This window comes from Rissa tridactyla, chromosome 1 (genome assembly GCF_028500815.1).
Source record: "Rissa tridactyla isolate bRisTri1 chromosome 1, bRisTri1.patW.cur.20221130, whole genome shotgun sequence".
NCBI lineage: Eukaryota > Metazoa > Chordata > Aves > Charadriiformes > Laridae > Rissa > Rissa tridactyla.
The window spans coordinates 29,274,363-29,294,641 of NC_071466.1; the positions used below are offsets into that span (position 1 = coordinate 29,274,363).

General features: G+C 39.8%; 1 protein-coding gene across 3 annotated transcripts; it reads right to left on the reverse strand.

Annotated features, from left to right (window-relative positions):
- Positions 1 to 367: 367 nt before the first annotated feature.
- SPART (spartin) lies at positions 368 to 18,422 on the reverse strand. 3 transcript variants are annotated; one of them, XM_054224154.1, is made up of 9 exons: positions 18,358 to 18,422; positions 11,748 to 12,580; positions 10,429 to 10,626; positions 9,300 to 9,404; positions 7,424 to 7,553; positions 6,440 to 6,634; positions 5,304 to 5,462; positions 5,135 to 5,225; positions 368 to 2,024 (listed from the first exon to the last, which is right to left on the reverse strand). In XM_054224154.1, the coding sequence occupies exons 2-9, from the start codon at positions 12,576 to 12,578 to the stop codon at positions 1,838 to 1,840; spliced, it is 1,896 nt and encodes a 631-aa protein (XP_054080129.1). In that variant the 5' UTR covers positions 12,579 to 12,580; positions 18,358 to 18,422; the 3' UTR covers positions 368 to 1,837. The 3 variants fall into 3 exon arrangements, with proteins under 3 accessions (XP_054080129.1, XP_054080138.1, XP_054080149.1); XM_054224174.1 differs by lacking the exon at positions 18,358 to 18,422 and adding an exon at positions 4,093 to 4,150 and having other exon boundaries at positions 1,872 to 2,024; XM_054224163.1 differs by lacking the exons at positions 9,300 to 9,404; positions 18,358 to 18,422.
- Positions 18,423 to 20,279: the final 1,857 nt, after the last annotated feature.

The window sequence follows — 20,279 nt, forward strand, 5'->3', positions numbered from 1 at the left end:
ATGGTTTATAGATGAAACTAAAGGGCATGAGCTATATCCAAAACCAAAATGGGAGGAAGAAGGAAGATAGTAATACATACATCCCTATTGTAAATGCAGTTCCTTATGGCAAAACTGCTTTTGCTAGTCTGAAGTCTTTAGTAGCCTTAAACTAGTTACACTGGCCAGCAAGCGACAGACTATAGTAACAGAAATTGTTGTAATGTACTTTTGATGGATGTTTTTAGTTTGAAATATTTTAAGCTGTAATTGACGAGCTTGTTTCTATCATAGATGTACCCCAATGCTGTTCTTTTATTACTTTAGAAGTCCTAGTCTTTCCACTCACTGATCCATATAGTAGCTTTGCATCATAAAAAGGAAAAGCGCAGATTAACCAATTTTAGTTTAATCTTTATTTCCATAAATCAAAGTTACACTTCAAGTGGTTAGATCCTTTGTTTCACATTACTCACCCTAAGTACACGCCTAGAGTAGCTACCACAAAATGTGCAGTATTACCATTCTAATAGAGAGTAGTTGTTACTATATTTTTTCAATCATCTGATGCAAATATCATTTGCTAACAACCATTTATAGTTCTCCATTTACATGAAAAGGAGATAAATTGTAAATTGATGGTGTTCTGTTTGTTGCAGGTCCAGCCAATATTAGCATGTGTAGCAGCCTTAAACCTCAATAATGAACTGTTAAATAAGTAGTGGTGTAAAAGCATCTCAAGGGTTCTACATATTGAGTTATTTCATACTGCACTAGGAACAGGATGAAAAACCTACACAGTAGTGTCTATTCTATTCCACACGTCTCTTCGTTAAAAGGGCTTGTCTTCATACCCTTTAACGACATACCTTGTGCAGCTACTAATTTAATGGACTAACGATGCTGACTGTTAGAACTACTTGTTGAACAAATACATGTTGTCTTCCATTAGGAGGCCATGATATATACTCTGAATCTTTCTGGATTTGCTGAAAAGTACAGAATGCATAGAAGTTCTTAGTGTCCTCTACAGAATGTTTTTACAGAAAAATACTTTAATTTATGCAAAAACATACTTATTCTCTCTACATAAAAATCTCAATTTCAAAGAATCTTTGTAAATTCCTTGTGGAGTCAAAGGGATAATACATTTTTCTAGAGTTGTAAATACCTTCTTTTAGAATAAATGCTTGATATCTTTGGTTTGCTTGTATGCTGGATGGAAAAAAATATAGTTTTAAAGGGAATAAATACCTAGTTACCTGAGGTTCATCTTTCATTTCTTCTAACATGAACTTTGGATAAGATTAGCTGTTTGGTGGCTGAAAAGGGAAATTCCCTACAAAACAATGAAACACAAAGCTTATTTTATAGTGCATATTAAATAAGACAAGGCTGTTAAAGTAACTCTTAAGGTTAAAAACCAAAACTAGTAATTCTATTTGTTCCAGAATTAGTAATCCTATTTGTTCTGTATCACCACCTTCTTTACAAATATAAAGTATTACAAAAATATTCACAATAGTATTTCTACATTTATCTATTATTCCATATTATATTTTGAAAAAGTGCTTACAGAGGCAAGTTTATTAACTGCAAACTCATATCCTTCCACTTGTCTAAAGCCCTGGTCCAGTTCTTTAAAACCCTTGTTCAATACAGAATGAAGAGTTAAGACAACTTTTCATTTTTCCTTCTACAAATGCCCTCCCTACATTTACATTTTCACCTCAAGTTAAGTAACGGCTGCTTGAAAAGTACAGTGTGATTTGTGTTAAATCGCAGATTAGCAATGCAGTTACTTCTAAATAGGAAGCTTCATCTCTACTGTAAGGCTTTGAGAAATATTTCATTGCTTTCATTTTTTATCCTTCTTCTCATTATCCAATACTTTATATTCATCTAACACAGCATGGCCGGTTTCCTTCGCAGTTCTCTTTACAACAGCCTTGATACCAATATTGTCAATGTTAAATGCTGTCACACCAACATTGATTGCAGAATTCATAGCGTTGTCTGTAGCATGGCCAGCATCATCCCCATACCTTAAGAAAGATAGCAGTTTTGTAAGTATGTTTACTTAGTATTGTTCTCTTCACTAGAATTCTTTTGAATGAAAAAATTTAAGCATTACCAAGAAAAAATAATAAGCACACAGCCTGAATGTCAAAGACTAAAATTAGAAATTACCAAACCATTTGAGTAAGGGCTGTTCCTCTATCATGTGGATTATTCTTTAAAGATACCGATATGCTTCTGCCCTTTTTCCTCAAAAACCTTCCCATCTTTCTCTGTCCTTCTCCTCTACTTTTGAAGAATAGAAAGCTTATCTATAGAACCGTAAGAATTGGGGAAGAGGGGGGAGTTGTGTCCAATCGCACATATTGTTGGGTATATTGTGTCCCATAACGCCCAAGTACTTTTTCACTTAAATTCTTAGTGAATTAAATTACTTAAACTCCCAGTACCCTTTATTCCCCCATGTAAGTCCCCACAGTTAGACCCTTGCAGCTGCTAAACCATCTCAGTCAGTACCATGGGTGGCAGCACTGAGGAAGAGGGAGGACAAACTTGTCTTGCCTTCTCAGCTGTTACAGAAAAAGGGACTGGAATCACCTCAGGCATATTTTTTCCTCAGTTGATGCCACCACTGCCAGAATAGTGCTTGGTTAGTACTTGTCCTATATCACCTTTACCTGTGTGTACGTGGTGTAATACGATACTATATCTGGTGTAACAGCAACGGACTGGCATATTAGTTCAAAGTCCCAAAAGTGGACTCACGGAGGTGGTGCACCACTGTGCTCAAGCAAATTAACCCAGTCTAACAGATCTCCCAGGTACAAAAAATTGCTGACAGAGCTATGCTCATATGTTCGAGGTAGCAAGGTCGCTACAAAAAAAAATTCCATTGTGCTGTGAAAACTTGGCTGAAGTAACCTGGAATCAAAACAGTGGCAAAGGGGAAGGGCGGGGAGGGTAGGAAAAGTTACACAAAACCCCCAAAGGCCCAAAGCTATCTTGAGGATTCGTTGAAAATTACCAAGAGAGAAAACCTCTCGTTTCTCCACTGGGCTGTGGGTCCAGTTTTTTTATGCTTTAGGGGGCAAGTCAGCAGTCTCATATTAATTACTCCAGTGTGAAGGAAGGTACACATCTACACCAGCAGAGAGAGCATACTGAAGGAGGACAAGAGTATAGTGAGAGCAGTAACTATCAGCTGCTCCGGACAGCCAGACATTTCCCCAAAGAGCACTGTAATCAGACAAACCAGGCCACAGGGAAGCATTTCTGGCACCATCAGAATCACAGCAGTTAGCAGAGTCACTTTTTCCCTGTGCTTCTAATGACCAGAGATTCTTTGAGGACCTGAAAATAATGCTAGAGAGAAGCACAGAGTATCAAATAATCCAAAAATCTATCACATCAGTACAGCAGCCATGGTATAATGGATGGAACCAAGAATGAAACTGAATAAAAAACATTAGTGCTTTTTTTTTTTTTAAATTCTCTGATAGAGTAACAGCCTTGAATCACCAACATCTTATTTTCAGATCACAGAATTAATCTCACAGCAAAAGTGCAGTATTTGTCAATTTCATCATAAGCCAGTTTTATATAACGTCAGCAAAATAGGTAACCTCATTTAAAATAAGACTGTGGCTCATCCAATACAGTTAGACTAACAATTTCTTAATATTTGATAATTGATTTTTCAGTTTGCTTCCTGTCTCAATTGCATCATTTGTAACTTCCTTTTTTTTTTTTTTAAAGAAAAAAGTTGGGCTAGGCTTTCTGCTGGTTCTGATCAACATACATATATCATGAGCATCTCTTTAAATTTTCATCTGCAAAGGTACTGCAGATAAGTTTTAGCTGAGTTTTTTGTTGGTTTAGAGATGCTGTGATGCTCCTTTAGCTTTGTGGCCATTAAGTGGAATTTGGCTCGTTTACTGAAGTATTTTGAGTGTCAGAAATCTTTGCCACTGCAACAGAAACCAGCTTTCAAAAGAGATATTATGTAGAGTTTTAATACATTTATATAGATAGATTTAAAAGATCAAATATCAAATATTTTCAAATGTATTGTAATTAACTGCAACATTTAATTACTTGTTTTTCACTCTTAGTGGCTGTTGACTGCTGATCTCCATATTTCCTATTTTTATATCTAAAACAGAAACATTAAGGTGAATTTATGTAAAAAGAGTACCAGTACAATACCCCCTGACATTCCTACTGAAGACAAACATTAGCAAGTCATTAGCATGACTAGAACTTCACTATGGAGCCTCCGATTTGAAATGCATCACAACACAACCCTGAATGCCAAACCACTTCCTACTGTATACTGATGTCTACCTTGTTACCTTCTGCTAGTAGCCAGTATGCACTTTCAGCAATCCTTTTTAACATCTGTTTTGCTACAGTTATCGCTGATTTCATTTAACATACATGCTTTTGCTGAGTCTTCACTTTCTATTGTACCTATTGCACTTTTTTTGAGGAGTGCGTTTCCTATATTTTGCAGTTATTTCAATGTATTCCCTTATTCTCCACAGCATCTTCCAGAACATGTACTCAACTTTGTTCTTTCCATCATCTTAATCCCAAATGTTACTATCCTCTTCCCCCACTACCTTTTACTAAGAACACCTGTATTTTGCAAGTCGAGGCCATCCTATTACTGTTATTTATGCCTTAGATTTCCTTACACAATATTCTTTTTTTGTACCTCCTCACTTTAGTCAGACCTGCTGACAGTTTAAGTTCTTCCATTTTTCTTCAAATTTAGCTAAGTTTACATAAATTCGAGATCAGAGCTGAGAGGTTTAAAACCATAACTGTTTCCATAATGACATTATACTGTAAAGCAAAGATATAAATCTGAACAGTATTTGTAACATAGCCTGAAGCTGTAATACTTCTAGAAGAGAGCTAAAAAAATACCTACCACAATCATTTACTCATTTCGTGTTTTCACTTACAGGAGATGGTCATTACTGTGCACTTAGCAGCTTATCATGAGCTGCATAATTAGAGCAAAGCAGGTATTTCAGTTAGCTTCCCTGCACTTTCATAAGCTTTTTTTGCCAGTAATCAACCACAATGACAATATGTTGTAGAAGATGAAACCAGTAAGAGCATAACTTACTTATATTTGACAGTTTTTACAGTCTCAGTTGAAACACTTTTAGCAATGCACTTCGCCGCACTTTCTAAACCTTGCCACACTGTTGAAAACCCTGGAAGAATGAAGAGCTTATTTGAGTTCATAGCATTGAAAAGTATGCAATTAAAAAAGTATAAAGAATTTTTATTACCTTGAACTCCACTTGCTGCTACCACCAGAGCACCATCAAAAGTGGATTTGCCATCTTTATCTTTCTTAAGGGATTCTGGAACTAATTTGCTGCCGTGCTTCTTCACATGTGGAGCCAGCTCCTTTCCAACACAGCTTGCTATAGAACACACTCCCTCAACTACCATAAAACAATAGTATGTAGATTATTTAGTAAGAACATAGAACATCTTTTTTTATAAGTCCTTACTCCTAATTAAAAGTAAGCTTCACTGAAGTCTCAAGTGTTCCTTCTATTTAAATATGCTTATTTGAAAGCCAAACTCTAATCCATGCTTAAGTATCGAACTCATAGAGAAGCAACCTTATTTTTCAGATTCTGCACAGCTTCAATTCGTAAGAAACACGTAAGGTTGGTCTTAATGGCTAAAAAGCACTTTACAATAAATACACATATGTCACATACACTATTTCCATTGCTTTGTTATCCCCAAATGACAGATAGGGAACAAGCCGTGTTTCTTTCCTGACTTGTCTTCTGGAGAAGTCTTTCTTACAATCATTCCAGCTCTTCAAAATATTTTTATGACATCCACCACAATTTGCTTTTAAACTTGGATGAGTCACTAGCAACTAAATATAAACATTAATGCAAATAAATAACAGAATGAAGTTACTGAGAGCTGCTAGGGTTACCAAGAGCCTCTGAACACCAAGCCATTTCTGTCTGGAAGTTTATACATAGTCTAATAGACTTGTTTCAGGTGTGTGTATTTAAAAGCATGCACACACACACATTCTGTAGTGGTACAATATGCATGTTAGCAACCAGTGACAGTACAGCTTTTAAAAGACACTGTTATCAACGTGAGGAGAGAGAGAGAAAGACCATTTTCAATCAGCTGTCTAAAACTCAGAAAAACATGCCAAACTTAAGACTGTACAGACTATTAAGAAAGGAAAAGATGCCTCGAGGCCATTTAATAAATATTATTCTTAAAGCACATCTCTCACAGGATATTAACTAGGCACTACTAATCACTGGTTTTCATCAGGTCAGTCCCTCCTCTATCTAGTTCAGAGAAACTAGCTCTCATTTTACAGAATATTTATTATTTAAGGCAAAAATATAATACACTGTAAGATGGAAACTTTTACCTAAGAATTGGCTGACTTTCACAGCTCCTCCAGTAGCCTGTTTCGCTACCTGAAGCCCCTTTGCTACAGTTGGGTTGACTTCCAGAGGTTTTTCTTCTGGTTGAATATGTTCTCGCAGTTTAGAAGCTCCTTTGTGGATAGCTTTACCAGTATATTCTGCTCCTTTTATTAGGCCCCAGCTTACCCAAGATGCACCTTCAACACAAAAATTGTTTTTCTTAGAATGTACAATTTTACAGACACCGATTCCTACAACTTTCCCTCCTCAGCCTCTGCAACACTGACATTAGAAACATTCCTGATTACACAGTCTGCAATTACACCCTTCCCTGAATGGGGCAGCATGAATTTCTGCAGTGATTTCTGCTCCTACACCACCCACATTTTTTCAGTTCACTGTAAGTTTAATACAGCCAGCCCTCATTGAAATTTCATCTTAATACAGATACTCAGGTTTTTAATAGATATCCAAGCCCCAGCTGGGTCAGAATTGACAGAACTGCACATCTCAATGCCGTTAACATTCTGAAAATGTCCAACCTGACCCTCAAGCCTTCCTAGCAGATTTGTATTTATTACAATCAGCTGGTGGTCATTAGTATATTCCAAAGGTTCTCAGAGAAAAAACCAATATGTTTATCTGCAAAAATCACAATAGATGCCTGTTTTAATGTAACAGCTCATACAGAAGTAAAATGGTTCTGTCACAGTAGTTTGAGTCACAGGGGGCGATATCTTAACATAAAGTCAAATGAGGAGCCTAACTCATTTGCAGTGATCAAGACGGTTGGCAATGGATTTAAATTCTGCACTGATTTTATAAAGCTCATCAAAGTATCCTTTAGATGATCACAACTGGAACTAGTGAACAACTACTTTTCACCACTCGGCTTCTACCAGCACATATGCATTTAGGTGAAAGTACTGTTTAAATGTTACTCACAGAGGTTTATATTCAACACAATCCTCTTATTACAACAGTACCTGACAAGATTCCATGGGCAACTTTCTCACTCCATTCTGGCAACTCTTTTTGATTTTCTGCTCCTTCAGGTTGTGGTTGGATACGTACGGTCTGAGGCAAGTTAATTGCATCACTAGAAGCTTCTGAAGGCTAACAAGTGAAAGTAAACATCTGAGAATCTACTCCACAATGTATCATCATAATTTCTTTTTTAAATCATACCGATCCATTATCAAATAATGCTAATATTGTGTATTCCTTGGGTAAGTGTACAGAAACTCAAGGGAAATTTGTGATTCAATTACTTCTGCACAGAAATGCTATGTGTTCAAAAAAGCTTGTCAGACAGCTCAGCATTTTCTGTACACTTTCTCCATCCAGTTACAATGAAAAGATTTGCTTGCCAACAAAGCCATATGGTCAAATAGTTACACAGAGAAAACTTAAAAGTACAGTTAACTAGCAAAAACGATAAGAAACTTGTTCATCTATCATTTTTATCTTCTGAGAGGGAAGTGAACTCTGTTGTTATTCAATATGGGAACTGCAGTCTTTGGTCCAGCTGCACTAAAAGAATGCAGCTGTTCTGGTTGTTTTGCTCCTCATCCTTTCCTCCTAAATTCAAAAATAAAGGAGATTATTCATTCTATGTGCTATTGATGCTTTTGCAGACTGGCACAGGCAAGGAACACATCAAGCTGTGCATGACACTGCTCCCCATTTCAAGTTGGGTGTGCGATTTCTTGTCAAACACTGGAGTTTCTGGAGCAGATGTTAATCACAGCAACCATCACCACACTCTGGCTGGTGTTTCTAAATATTGTAACTTTACACAGCTCACAGACAATATATAATTAAACTTTAATTACAGAAAGCAAAAAAAATGTAATAGATTTAGGGTTTTTTAAGATCCTATTTTTAGAACTTTTCCAGTGTAAAAAAAACCCCAAACATTTCAATGATTGAAAAGACTGCTAATTAATGATGGATAGAAAGACAAAACATTTTTGTTTAGTATAGAAGAGTCTAAATAAAAGCATTGATAGATGAAACCCATAAACAGAATAGAATACACATCTTAGAACAATATTTGATATTACATGTAATTCTTAAATTCCCCTGAAATATTTACTGGAAATAAAAACAGAGTATTGCACAAAGGTGACTGCTGCAGTAAAACAAAACAAACCCAACATTAACAGCAAAGAACAGATTAAGATTTAGAAGGTTGCTACCCACAAGGTTAACAATGCATCACTGACACGTACTGTATCATCAACTACTGCTTGACAGCAGTGTGAAATCTCATGTTCAAGAAATGTCTTTAGTATGTGACCAAAACACTTCAGGGGCCAGGCAGGAGAAATAACCTTGACGCACAGCTATAGCTAAAAACCAAACAAACAGAACAATAAAACCCCCAAACTATGTTCCAGATATAATCTAGTTACACCACAGTTTGGGTCACTACATAGAAAAAACAGAGACTTCTACGGAGTATGCTAAGGAGCACAAATGGATTCTCTAATAAGACAGGTGACTACTATAATTATGTTATAGCTGTTAATTAGATCCTCATGAGTACTATATAAAACAGACACATTAAATGGCCATCAGACTAGGCTTTGAAATATTTGTGCTATATCACAGTTTTAAAAACTCCAGAAATCAGCCCATTTGCCAAATGTTGTAGCCTGCAGTAACTGAATCGGCTCTTAACAAAACAAGCAAACAAACAAAGAAAACGAACCAAAAAAAAACCCCCACAGGGCACAGTACACATTACTGCTGTCAGTCGAGTCTGCAATCTCAGCAGTTCTAACATGTATTTCAGTGACAATTTTTTTTTTTTTTTTTAACAGTACAAAATTTTGGAATCATTGTCCTGGAATTTACCTGGACTTTGTGGCCAGACATCTGTTTAAATTTATCTTCAAAAAGCGCTCGCTCAGTTGCTGGGAGCTGTGAAGATAACCCTACTCTCTCATGGGATCCTGGCACCTGTGACATTGTATCAGGGAACATTAACAAAAACATGGAATTTTAGGACAATAAGGAACTAGTGAGATACCCAATTTGAACTACTTCTATGCAGGAAAGATGACATAATTTTATCTAGTAAGTCCTGCACTGAAACATCACATAATTCTGTAGCACTTTTCCCTTTTAAGTAAAAATTAGTGGCTTCTTGTGCTAGTGAAATTCCCTGCTGAACTCAACAGGATTTATACCATAACAGAACTCTGCCCACATGGCATGTGGCAAACTGGTCCTGCATCATCACTGCATCCAAATCTTGGTGATTCAACAAGATTCCATCTTTCATGAAAAGATAAAACCTTGCTATGAGCTTTTAAGTAGTTATTGATTACCATTCTTTCTGAAATGGTGCTCCAGTGCTCTTGCAGTAACATTTTTCACCTTTCCAGTCACTGTATCTTATTGCACCTTTGTTAGACTATGGGGGATTTTTTCTATTTTCTCTATCTGTCAATATCTTACTGCAATAAGGCACTAGATTTATCTACTTTGAGATCCCATTTGCAGGCACATTTTTGAGGTACACACTAGTTTCACAAGTCTTCTCTGAAGCAGCTTAACATTTTTGAACTGTAAACACATTTGGGCATAATATTCCAAGAATGGTATCATCAAAACTACACAGAGAGTGAGTGCATGTGTGTGCACGCACACAGGAAAAAACGTGCTTTCTCCTGAACACAAAATTTCATTTTGGGTCTTATGTTATCTTTCAGAAAACAGAAAAAAAATATACAAAGTGTTCTCCAATTCCTCTCTGTGCTTACAATTTACTATTGTAAAATTTCTGTCCTCCCATCTCACAGGGCCTATGGTTTCATTACTAGGTTGCTTTATGTTGACTACTTTATCTGTTTCTCACTGGTGAGCTTCCCGAGCAAGACACAGAACTTTGCAGTTTTACACAATCAACTATAAATGGGAGAACATATTGATCATTTACATCTTTTCTTATTGGCTTAAAACAGGCAGCCCAGAAATTTACCTGGATTCGAAGGTCAGACATCTGTTTTAAGAGATCCTCAAAGAGCTCTCTGTCAGCTGCTGGAAGTTCTGAAGACAGCACTACTCCCACGTAGGACCCTGGTATCTGGGACATCGTGTCAGGGAACATGTAGACTCCGGTATTGCAGCACAGAACAGGAGACTGGTTACACATTAGAGGATACAACCAGTCACAAACCTAGAAAAGATAATTACATAGAGGAATTAAAGCATCTTTTTAAAAAAAAAGGCAGGCAGAATGTACTGATAAGCACCACAATCTTGATTTTCCGTAAAGTTTAGTAAGAAAAGTAAAAAAAACTTATGCCATCTTAAAAAAAAAAAAGAAAAAAAGAAAAACACCCCCCCCCCCAAAAAAAAATCCCATGTGGGAATATCATTCTTGATTAGTTCTGACAGTCTAATATAGAGAAAAAACTAATTTTCACAGGACTATAATTCAGGCTGGTAGCCTCTTAACAGAGGTTTAGTTTTAAGGCCCAGGCATAGAAGCAGATGAAAAGCACTGCCAAACAAGTCAGGATTCACAGTGCCTTTAACTTCCTGTAGATCTCAGAACAGGTTTGTACGATTGGATACAGAGAACATATGGCTGTCGCTGGCCGACTGCTAGCACAGATGGAGGTGAAACAGCAGACCCAAAACCAGGAAACAGTTTTTGTTTGTTCCTCCAAGTTTCCCCTTCGCTGATGAGACTTCCAACAGCCAATCTTAGCAGCAACAAGGAGATCCAAAGTCAGGAACCAGACCAGAAACATACTGTACATTACAGAGCATGCCCACATGAAGCAAGCATGGACTGAAAAAATCCAAATAATGCGTATTTTTTATCTGTAGTTCAGAGTCTGGATTAACGTTAATTGGGCTCACGTTATCCAAATTATCGGTTGTCCTAACTGCAATACTTTATCACTAGTTGAGACTCAAGGGGGTAGCACACAACCCTGTTTCACCCTGACATGTTACAATAGGTGAAATCAACACGTCTTCTCTATTAGTTAATTTTATGACATGAAAAGACATGTTAAGTCCCTTAAAAAATGGAATTCACCAGAACAGTCAGCACTTGACAGCCTTGGGAAAACACACAGGTGATTTTTGCAGAAAAAGCCATAAATGTGTATATTTGCAGAAAACGCCATAAATGTGTATATTTGCAGAAAACTGTTTCCAACAGCTATAACATCCTTCATATTATCACACAGAGATTCAGACTCAGAAAAGCATGAGATTAAGAAGATAGCCTTTTTATGACAGTTCTTGAAATTTAATTAAAGGAGAAAATTATTTTCCTGTTACCTGAAGAAATGCGGGTGGACGATTCTGGGCTGTCTCACTATCTGTATCCAAGAACTTCACAATCCGTAGATATCCAGGATAGGAAGGAGCACTAACCTGCCCATCAGGAGTCACAAAGAATATCTGTACTCCTTGGGGAATCAAGATCAGCTCATCTGCATCCACTCCCAGGTTTTCAAGGGGAGGTGGCTGAGTACACTTACTGTAGTAGTCCTCACCTACAGAAGAAAACTCCCCAGAGTCTGTGCCATAAGACACAGTAAAATGGCCATTGGTGGCCTGAGGAGTATAGGCAGGAGGTGCTTCATTTGGCAGACAAAGAGGTTTTGCAGACGATGGACTCATAGCTGGAATTTGCCCCTGGCTCACAGTTGCAGCGCTTCCATCTGCTGCAGGTGGCTGACTCGGTACAAACAGAGAAGTAGGGGCGGGGGGTCTTTCTGGCTTGTCTTTGGAAGGAATGGATGGGTACAGCTTGGGCACCCCAGCAGGGGCATCCACGGCAGCAGGACTGGCTTGTACAGGTGGGGTATTTTGTTCTACAATGCCGAGTCGAGTGTGAACGTTTCGCAGGGTCTCCCTCATCTTCCGTTGCATTTGCCGAGCAGACTCCCACTGGGACCCGACACATGCAGGACCCTGCGATGGAATGCTGATTCCTCGGAGCAAGTGGTCAAGCCCTTGCTTATAATAACTTCTCGCCTCTTCCTTCTGACCCTGTTCATCTGCATTCAGTCCTTTATTGATAAAAATAAAGGCTTTCCTGTACTCTTCATTAATAGCTTTAATATTTGCATCTTCTTGCATAACTGGATCCTGCAGCTGTTCCATTACTGCAAATTGGAATAAAAAGTATTGAGTATTCATAAATGAAGCCTAATAATGTTTACCTTACAATGAAATACCTTCTAATTAATTTCTAATGATGACCATACTGCATGTTATTAGCAGAAGGCTATCTAGTGGCTTGGTACAGTGTCTGATATGTTATGGTTATCTCCTTATAACCTTCAGATTTAAAACACACAATTCCAAGACAGCAAGGCATTTATAGGCATCACATCTAGTTACATCACGGACATGTATTTCCTATAAGTTAAACATCAGAAGAATATGGACACGCCTGATATTAAACTTTCCATCTTAAAAAGTATTAAGATCAGTAGCAAATAGGGGAGTAAAAAAATAATTTAAAAATCTAACTTGATTTTTGATACTTTCCAGAAAAATCTCTAAGGTATTAAAAAATTCAGTTAACATTTTGTCTATTAAATAAAGGCTGAACTTACAAACTCAATATATTTTTAGTTAAATAATTTAAGGGAAAGCACTCAACAGATTTAAACAAATCTTGATAAACTTCAACTAACATCAACTCACAGAACTGGAAAGAAATACTTTGAAGAGTTAAATCTGTGCTTTACAAAACAAAAACAGAGAATTACTTATTTTCTTTACAGTGTTTATAAAGTGAGAAAGACAACTGGTGTTTCCATTTCCTTGCTCCCCAGGTGACAAAAACTTGGAAATACCAATATGTACCAAAGGTCACAGGTTCTATTCGTCAAACTGCCTTGTGTATTTCAACAACTGAAGCACGGAAAAGAATCCAATAGGTTTATTTGAACTCTGAAATGCACAAAATCCCCATTTTAACTGAATGCAGGTCTTCAGTCTTGGCCAAATGCAGCAAATACAAATCATTCTTGGACTAAGATAGTGTTTACAACACAGAATGCAAAAAATTCCAGTGAAATTTTTTGCTGACAGTGTTGAAAGGCATTGTCAATTCAGAGAAATCAGGTTATTATACTAGAAGAACGATCCTGGACAAGAAAAATGGCATACTATATAAAAATGAAAGAGCATGCATTTTCAAGAAAAACAACGATTCTCTGCTGTAAGCTGTATGCTAGAAAAATTTAGAGGCATCTTTCAATCACAATGATAGCAAGCTACAGAAAACATGGGGGTAAGTAAGTAAGTAAAAAGTGCAAAAATAAAAATACTTCTACTACACGTACAGAAGCATTAATGCCACTGTACACAGCATCACTGAGACCTCACGCAACACTGAGTCACATTCAAGAAAGCTGCACCAGAACAGGAAGAGGTGTGCAGGTTACTGATTTTTTCTGGTGAATCAAGTACTTTACTTCTCCCTTAGAGAGAGGCAAGTGTGGCTTACCAAGCCAATAAACCAAAGGCTAAGAGATTGGATTAGTCTTTGTAAACACACCATCTGAAAAGAAGAAAGTAAATCAGGAAAGAAGTAAAGAACTACTGAAATCCAAACTTTTAATAAAATCCTGAAATAGTACCTACATTTAAGTTTATTTAATGTCTCTTCTTGTTTTAGTCTAAATATCAATAAAGTAAAAAAAAAAAAAGCGCCTACTATTTTCTTTCTGTTTTCAGAGCAAGACAGGATATTTAGCTCTGCTGCTATGCACTGTTCATGCAGTGCTGTTTGCTTGGAATAAGTGGATTGATGTCATCAACTAAGACTATTAGGAGTTAGAAATATCAAACACAGAGGAAGTGAAACCCATCTAAAAGTTTGTTCTGTATTCTGCTAATTGCTTTGCAAGAAACATTCGTTTCATTTGTTATTTTGTCAGCACAAATGGCTGTCAGGTTCATGGTATGAAGCGGGAAAAAAGACAACCCCAAACCACTTTTTTGCTCTTCCGACCTAGTGACCAGCAGCAGTTGTCCCTTTAGGACCTGTTCTCAGGGCAAAGACCTCTGGTGCTGAAGGCATTTCATGGATATAATCTGGAAAATCAGATCTTCCTCTACTCCAACAAAAACAGAGACACTTAAGAACTACAAGTCATGAAAAGATTTTGAAGAGGCAAAGATGGAATGCTGTGCTCCGCTCCCACATCTTTTACGATTAAAATGCAGATAGCACTTAAGTGACTGCTGCCTTTGCTGTCACATGACAGAAGTGCCATGTAATCTGGAACGCATCTGTATTTTTATGATGCGACAGAATCCAATTTCATGTAAAAGACGAGTGATTTCAGTCCAACAACAGACACGTAGCTAGGAATATGACAGGATGGCTTGAGAAGGCATCCCACGTGGAGCAGACCAGCAGCGACTCAAGCTACCAGGCTTGCTGCCTGTTCCCCATCACGTAGCAGAAAAACCAATCTTGGGCTGGAGAAGATTTTCCTGGTTGATTGCAGTGACTTGCTGCCAGTAGGCTCGGCATCTTTGATTTAAGATGAAGAACAACACTAGCGTAATTGTAAGGGTATATTTAATAACCACCAAGGACATCGAGTTTAGAAGTTATAAGCATGCTCTGACCAGCACAACAGCAAGCAGTTATAATGAAAGTAATTGCAAAAAACTCTTAACAAGTTTGTGAATAGAGGTAGATCCTTACATGAAAGACTATACTTAACCATGCCATATTTTTTACGATCTAGACATTAGCCATTTAAGATATGCATAATCAAAAGATTTGCTAATAAAAAACCCCTAGGGACTCACAAACCACATCATCTTGTATCAACACTTGTATTTATTAATGAAAAATCAATTTTTCCATTTAAGAAGAGTATAAAGGTGAAAAGCAATTTAACAGTAAAGAACTCTGATTTAAAAATTATTGTAGGTTTCCAAAACACAGAAAATGTTAGAAAGCTGAGAAAGACTGGCTAGTTTAACATTAGTTTACTTCTTTATGGGCAAAATTTAGTGTTTTGACATTTTTAGTGCCTGTGAATCCAATTATGTAAAAATTCCCTTCTTAAGGCTTTAGTAAACAATTAATTTGTGTGAACACAACTGCAGTACCTTAGTCTACTTTGCCTCCTGTTTTTTGATTTGTTTTTGCTGGGGGGGGGGGGGGGGGGGGGGGGGCTAAGGCAAAGATACTTTACGGATTTTAAATAACTCTTTTGCTAGTGATTGTTAGTATATAACAATAAGAGACATCAAGTAAAATCCTAAAGTCATAGCTGCATTTTAACTTAATAGTGAATTAATTTGCTATTCACTGTACCTTCATCACACTGTCAGCACCACTGTTCTTGCTAAAGCTCAGACTCTATTTACACTAAAAAAGGTCTGCAAGAAAATGGAGATGTCAGCACGATCAGTGTATACCTGGCACTAGCGCGTGGCCGTGCATGGCAGAGAGAGAAAAGCCGGCTTAGCAATTCAGAAGAGTGGGAATGTTGCAACTCATCTCTGATTGTTTGAAACCTCCCAAGTTTGCAGTATATGTACAGCATAGTTACCACCAAACTATGCATTTGGGTGGCAAAGCACTTGGGAATGGTAGAAAGAATTCACAGTAGATTTTTAAGTTTAACACAAGACAACTGAAAGTCAGCCTGAAGAGCTCCATTTAATGAATTCTTATCAATTTATTAAAATTGACACAAAATAATGGATGGTATAAATTAAATAAGCCAACTGGATTGCTCCCTCACAACACAAGAAGAAATATTCTCTGAAACAGAACATTTAAGTAGCAATCTGATCATATGCAAGGAAGATCCTCAGTCATTTTTATTTTCAGTGTATGATCTTAATATAGTATTTAAGTGTCCTGCATGTTTTAATATTTATCTGTAATCCATTTATGTACAATGCAGAGTCTTATTTCCTCTGTTTTAGAGCTGGAATGAATGGCAAAGTGTATATCACTAAATACGAGAGTGCTGCAAACCAACCTTTGGTCCTACAGCCAGTACAGACTGGTCCGGATCTTACTACGTAGTGCCAGATAAGATTTAGAGGAACTTATCTTGGAGAAAGCTGGGCCAAAACAGAGCTCAAAAAAGAGCTAACGGGCACTGTAGATAATCACAGATCAATCCAGTGCTTGGCCCTTTTTCATTTATCAGTACAGATATACTCTGCGGTTTTAAGTGACTCAACCAAGGGAGGCTACAGTGCAAGAGCGAAACTTGAGTTCAATTTGATCTTGTAAGCTAACATCTCAAATATCTGGCTGACCATCCTTCCTCTGAAACAGCAAACCCCACTTCATTAAAAAATAATGTGTATATTAAAAAAATATAGCTCGATGGTGGATCTTACTGCCAGAAGGTAAACATGAAGCCTAAAGCTTACTAAGAGGATTAAACATCCTGACTGACAGAGGCAGGACACTCCGACTCACTATTTTTGAAACCTGGGGGGTGTAGGGAAGGAGAAAGCAAAACCGAAACAAACCCCTTAATCCAAGAGCTCTTCCTATTTGACAACTGTTTTTCTATTAGCCACTGATTTGAAAGATGAAGAGGATGAAGGAGAACTACCGTGCAAACAGAACTGTTTAGGCCTTATTTCTGTAGGGAAAGAGCAACTGAGAAAGTACTGGCAACTTTCAAGAATTCAGAGAACAAACTGAATTAAAACAAATGTTATAAAGGATTTACAGTAACACAAACCAGGTAGTAGCTGCTAAATTTACCGGTTTTTTGCTTTTAAATTAGTTTGTTTAAAGTAGCCCTTAAATTTTTCATTAAATGGTGGCCTTCTGCTAGTTTTTAAGCACCTAAGGCTAGATAATAGCGAAGACCGGGCAACAGAGAAAGTGAGCGATCTGATCTAACGTGGTAATTCCTACTCTTAAAATTACTGGAGACTTCGGTAGACTCCCATCTTCTGCCATTTCAACGCGCACCATCTTCTCAGGCCGGTATCTCAGCGCCTACAGTCACCCAGCCGGCGTGTCCCATTTCCCTCCTCTCGGTAATGCTGCTGGCTCGAGCCTTTTTTTGGTCCAAATAAATGGACTCCCTTCCTGACTCCTTGGCCCGTATTTCCACCACCTGCTCTCAAGGCAGAGCTTCTAGGCCCCGCGTGCCTATTTGGCACTTCTCTCCAAAGGGAAGTGAAAACCCAGTAGTGCAGGTAATTCCCTTCACCACGGGGCTGTGCTGCCCAGCACTTGCGTTTTTCACAGTATTCAAGTACAAAAACATCGCCGTCATCTACCCGCTCTGTGGCCAAAGATTCTAACAACATCACGGAAAATTTAGCATTGCATAAGGTTGCTATTTAATACTTCTTCATTCGCTGCGCACCTGACAGTTTCTGACCACTCCCAACAGATTTTTCCATATTCAAACAACAGAACCCCAAACTGACACGAACCTTCTGAAAAAAAAGACAAGCTAAAAGGAGCAGTTTTCCAAAGTATTTTGACAAATAACCTCTCCGTTCCACGAGGAGACACACAAAAAGTTATTTATTACCATGGCTACTGTAATCAGGCCTAATCACACCCCTCCCCGCCGCCCCCGCCCGGCTCCTCCATGCCCCCGGCCCCGCTGCGCGGCGGGGTTCCTGCTCCTTCCCGGCCGCCCGCGCCGCCCCGCACCGCGGCCATGGGGGCCGCCGCCCCGGCTGGGCCGCCCCGGGCTCCTCCGCCGTGACAAGACAGGAGCCACCCGGGCGCCGTCACCACCATCCCCACCAGGCCCTGCCCAGGCCCGGCTACCCGCCGCCATCCCAGCAACACCCCTCCTTCACCGGGCCGCCGCAGACCCCCCCGCCCCCCCGCCTCGCCGCAGACCCCAGGCTCCGCAGGGAGGCCCCGCGAGCGCCCGACCCCGCGACCGCGCACCACGCTCACCGGCCCGAGCCCCGCCGCGCCACGGCCCGCCTCCGCTGCCACCGCCTCCCGGGTCAGGCGGCAGCGGGCGGGGCCGCTGGGGGGGGCGGGACGGGACTGAGGGACCGTCGCCCGGGCGGGAGGCGGTGGATCCACGGCGGCTGTTCGGGCGGGGAGGGATGGGGGAGGTCGGGGTGAGGGACGCTCGTTTGCGGGGTTGGCACGGAGGGGCGTGAGGAGAAGCCGTGCCGCAGCGGGTAGGGGCGCGCTGGGGCCGGCTGCGTGGTTACAACAGCTGGGTTCTCCTCGTTTAATTAATAAAAGGTGTTTCATAAATATTGAAGGACGTAAGAAGGACGTGGACCTGTTGGAGCGGGTCCAGAGGAGGGCCACGAAGATGAGAGAGCTGGAGGCCCTGTGCTATGAGGACAGGCTGAGAGAGTTGGGGCTGTTCAGCCTGGAGAAGGGAAGGCCCCGAAGCTGGTGAAGGGCTCAGCAGCGTCACAAGCGAGGGAGGGATGAGCTGAACAGATGTACGCCGAGGCTGCCCGGCTGCGTGCTCTGAGCTATCAGCAGCACACAGGCTCATCTGCCGCAACGTTTCCCTCCATGCAGATGCTGCTGTGGGGAGGAATAACCCCATGCACCAGTGCAGATCAGGGGTTAACCTGCTCGAGGGCAGCTCTCTGGAAAAAGGCATGGGAGTCCTGGTGGATAAGAAGTTGACCATGAGCCAGCAGTGTGCCCTTGTGGCCCAGAAAGCCAAGGGTCTCCTGGGGCACGTTAAAAAGAGCACGGCCAGCAGGTCGAGGGAGGTCATCCTCCCCCTCTACTCTGCCCTGGTGAGGCCACATCTGGAGTACTGTGTCCAGTTCTGGGCTCCACGGTTCAAGAAAGACAAGGAACTACTGCAGATAGTCCAGTGGAGGGCTACAAAGATGATAAAGAGAACGGAGCACCTCTCTTACGAGGAAAGGCTGAGAGACCTGGGGCTGTTCAGCCTGCAGAAGAGAAGACGGAGAGGGAATCTCATCAATGCTTATCAATATCTGAAGAGTGGGTGTCAAGAGGATGGGGCCAGACTCTTTTCGGTGGTGCCTGGTGACAGGACAAGGGGCAACGGGCACAAGCTGCAACACAGCAAATTCGGTCTGAACATGAGGAAAAACTTTACTTTGAGGGCGGCAGAGCACTGTAACAGGCTGCCCAGAGAGGTAGTGGAGTCTCCTTCTCTGGAGATATTCAAAACCCACCTGGATGCGTTCCTGTCCAGCCTGCTCTAGGTGAACCTGCTCTGGCAGGAGGTTGGACTAGATGATCTCCAAATGTTCTTTCCAACCCCAACCATTTTGTGTTTCTGTTTGATTCTGTATCAGGCCTCCTCACAGGGCAGCATATATCTGCTGTGAATTTATATAAGCCCTAATACTTTTGCTTTAAGTCAGAATTCACATCGGTGGAGGGCTGAACTTCTGTCCCTACACAGTCCCTCCTATAGCTGTAGAAATTAACTGCCTCTGCCTGACCCGAATCTGCAAAAATTAAACTGCGTGTTCATTCTGCAAGTCTTCTTCCTCATTTGCAAATGATAACTCCGTTTGTGGTGAAGAGTATCTTTAGTGATTTCAATCTGAACAACCACTGTGGGCTTGCTTGATTTTTATCTGAACATTCACAAAAACAATTTTCCCTAAATATCTCATTTTTTATGCTATAGTAACATATAAATAAGTTCTATGTAAGCTAGGCAATATTTGTGTATATACGTATGTATTTAGGTATATAAGCATGTATATATATCCAAGTTATTTGAACATAATTCAAACAGTAATATCATTGAGGGGTCTCAAACTGATCTGTAAAAGTTAGCAAACATGGGGAGGGGGAGGCTGTGAGTAAAAAATATGGGAGAATTCTCCAAAACCACTAACTAGTATGCAAAT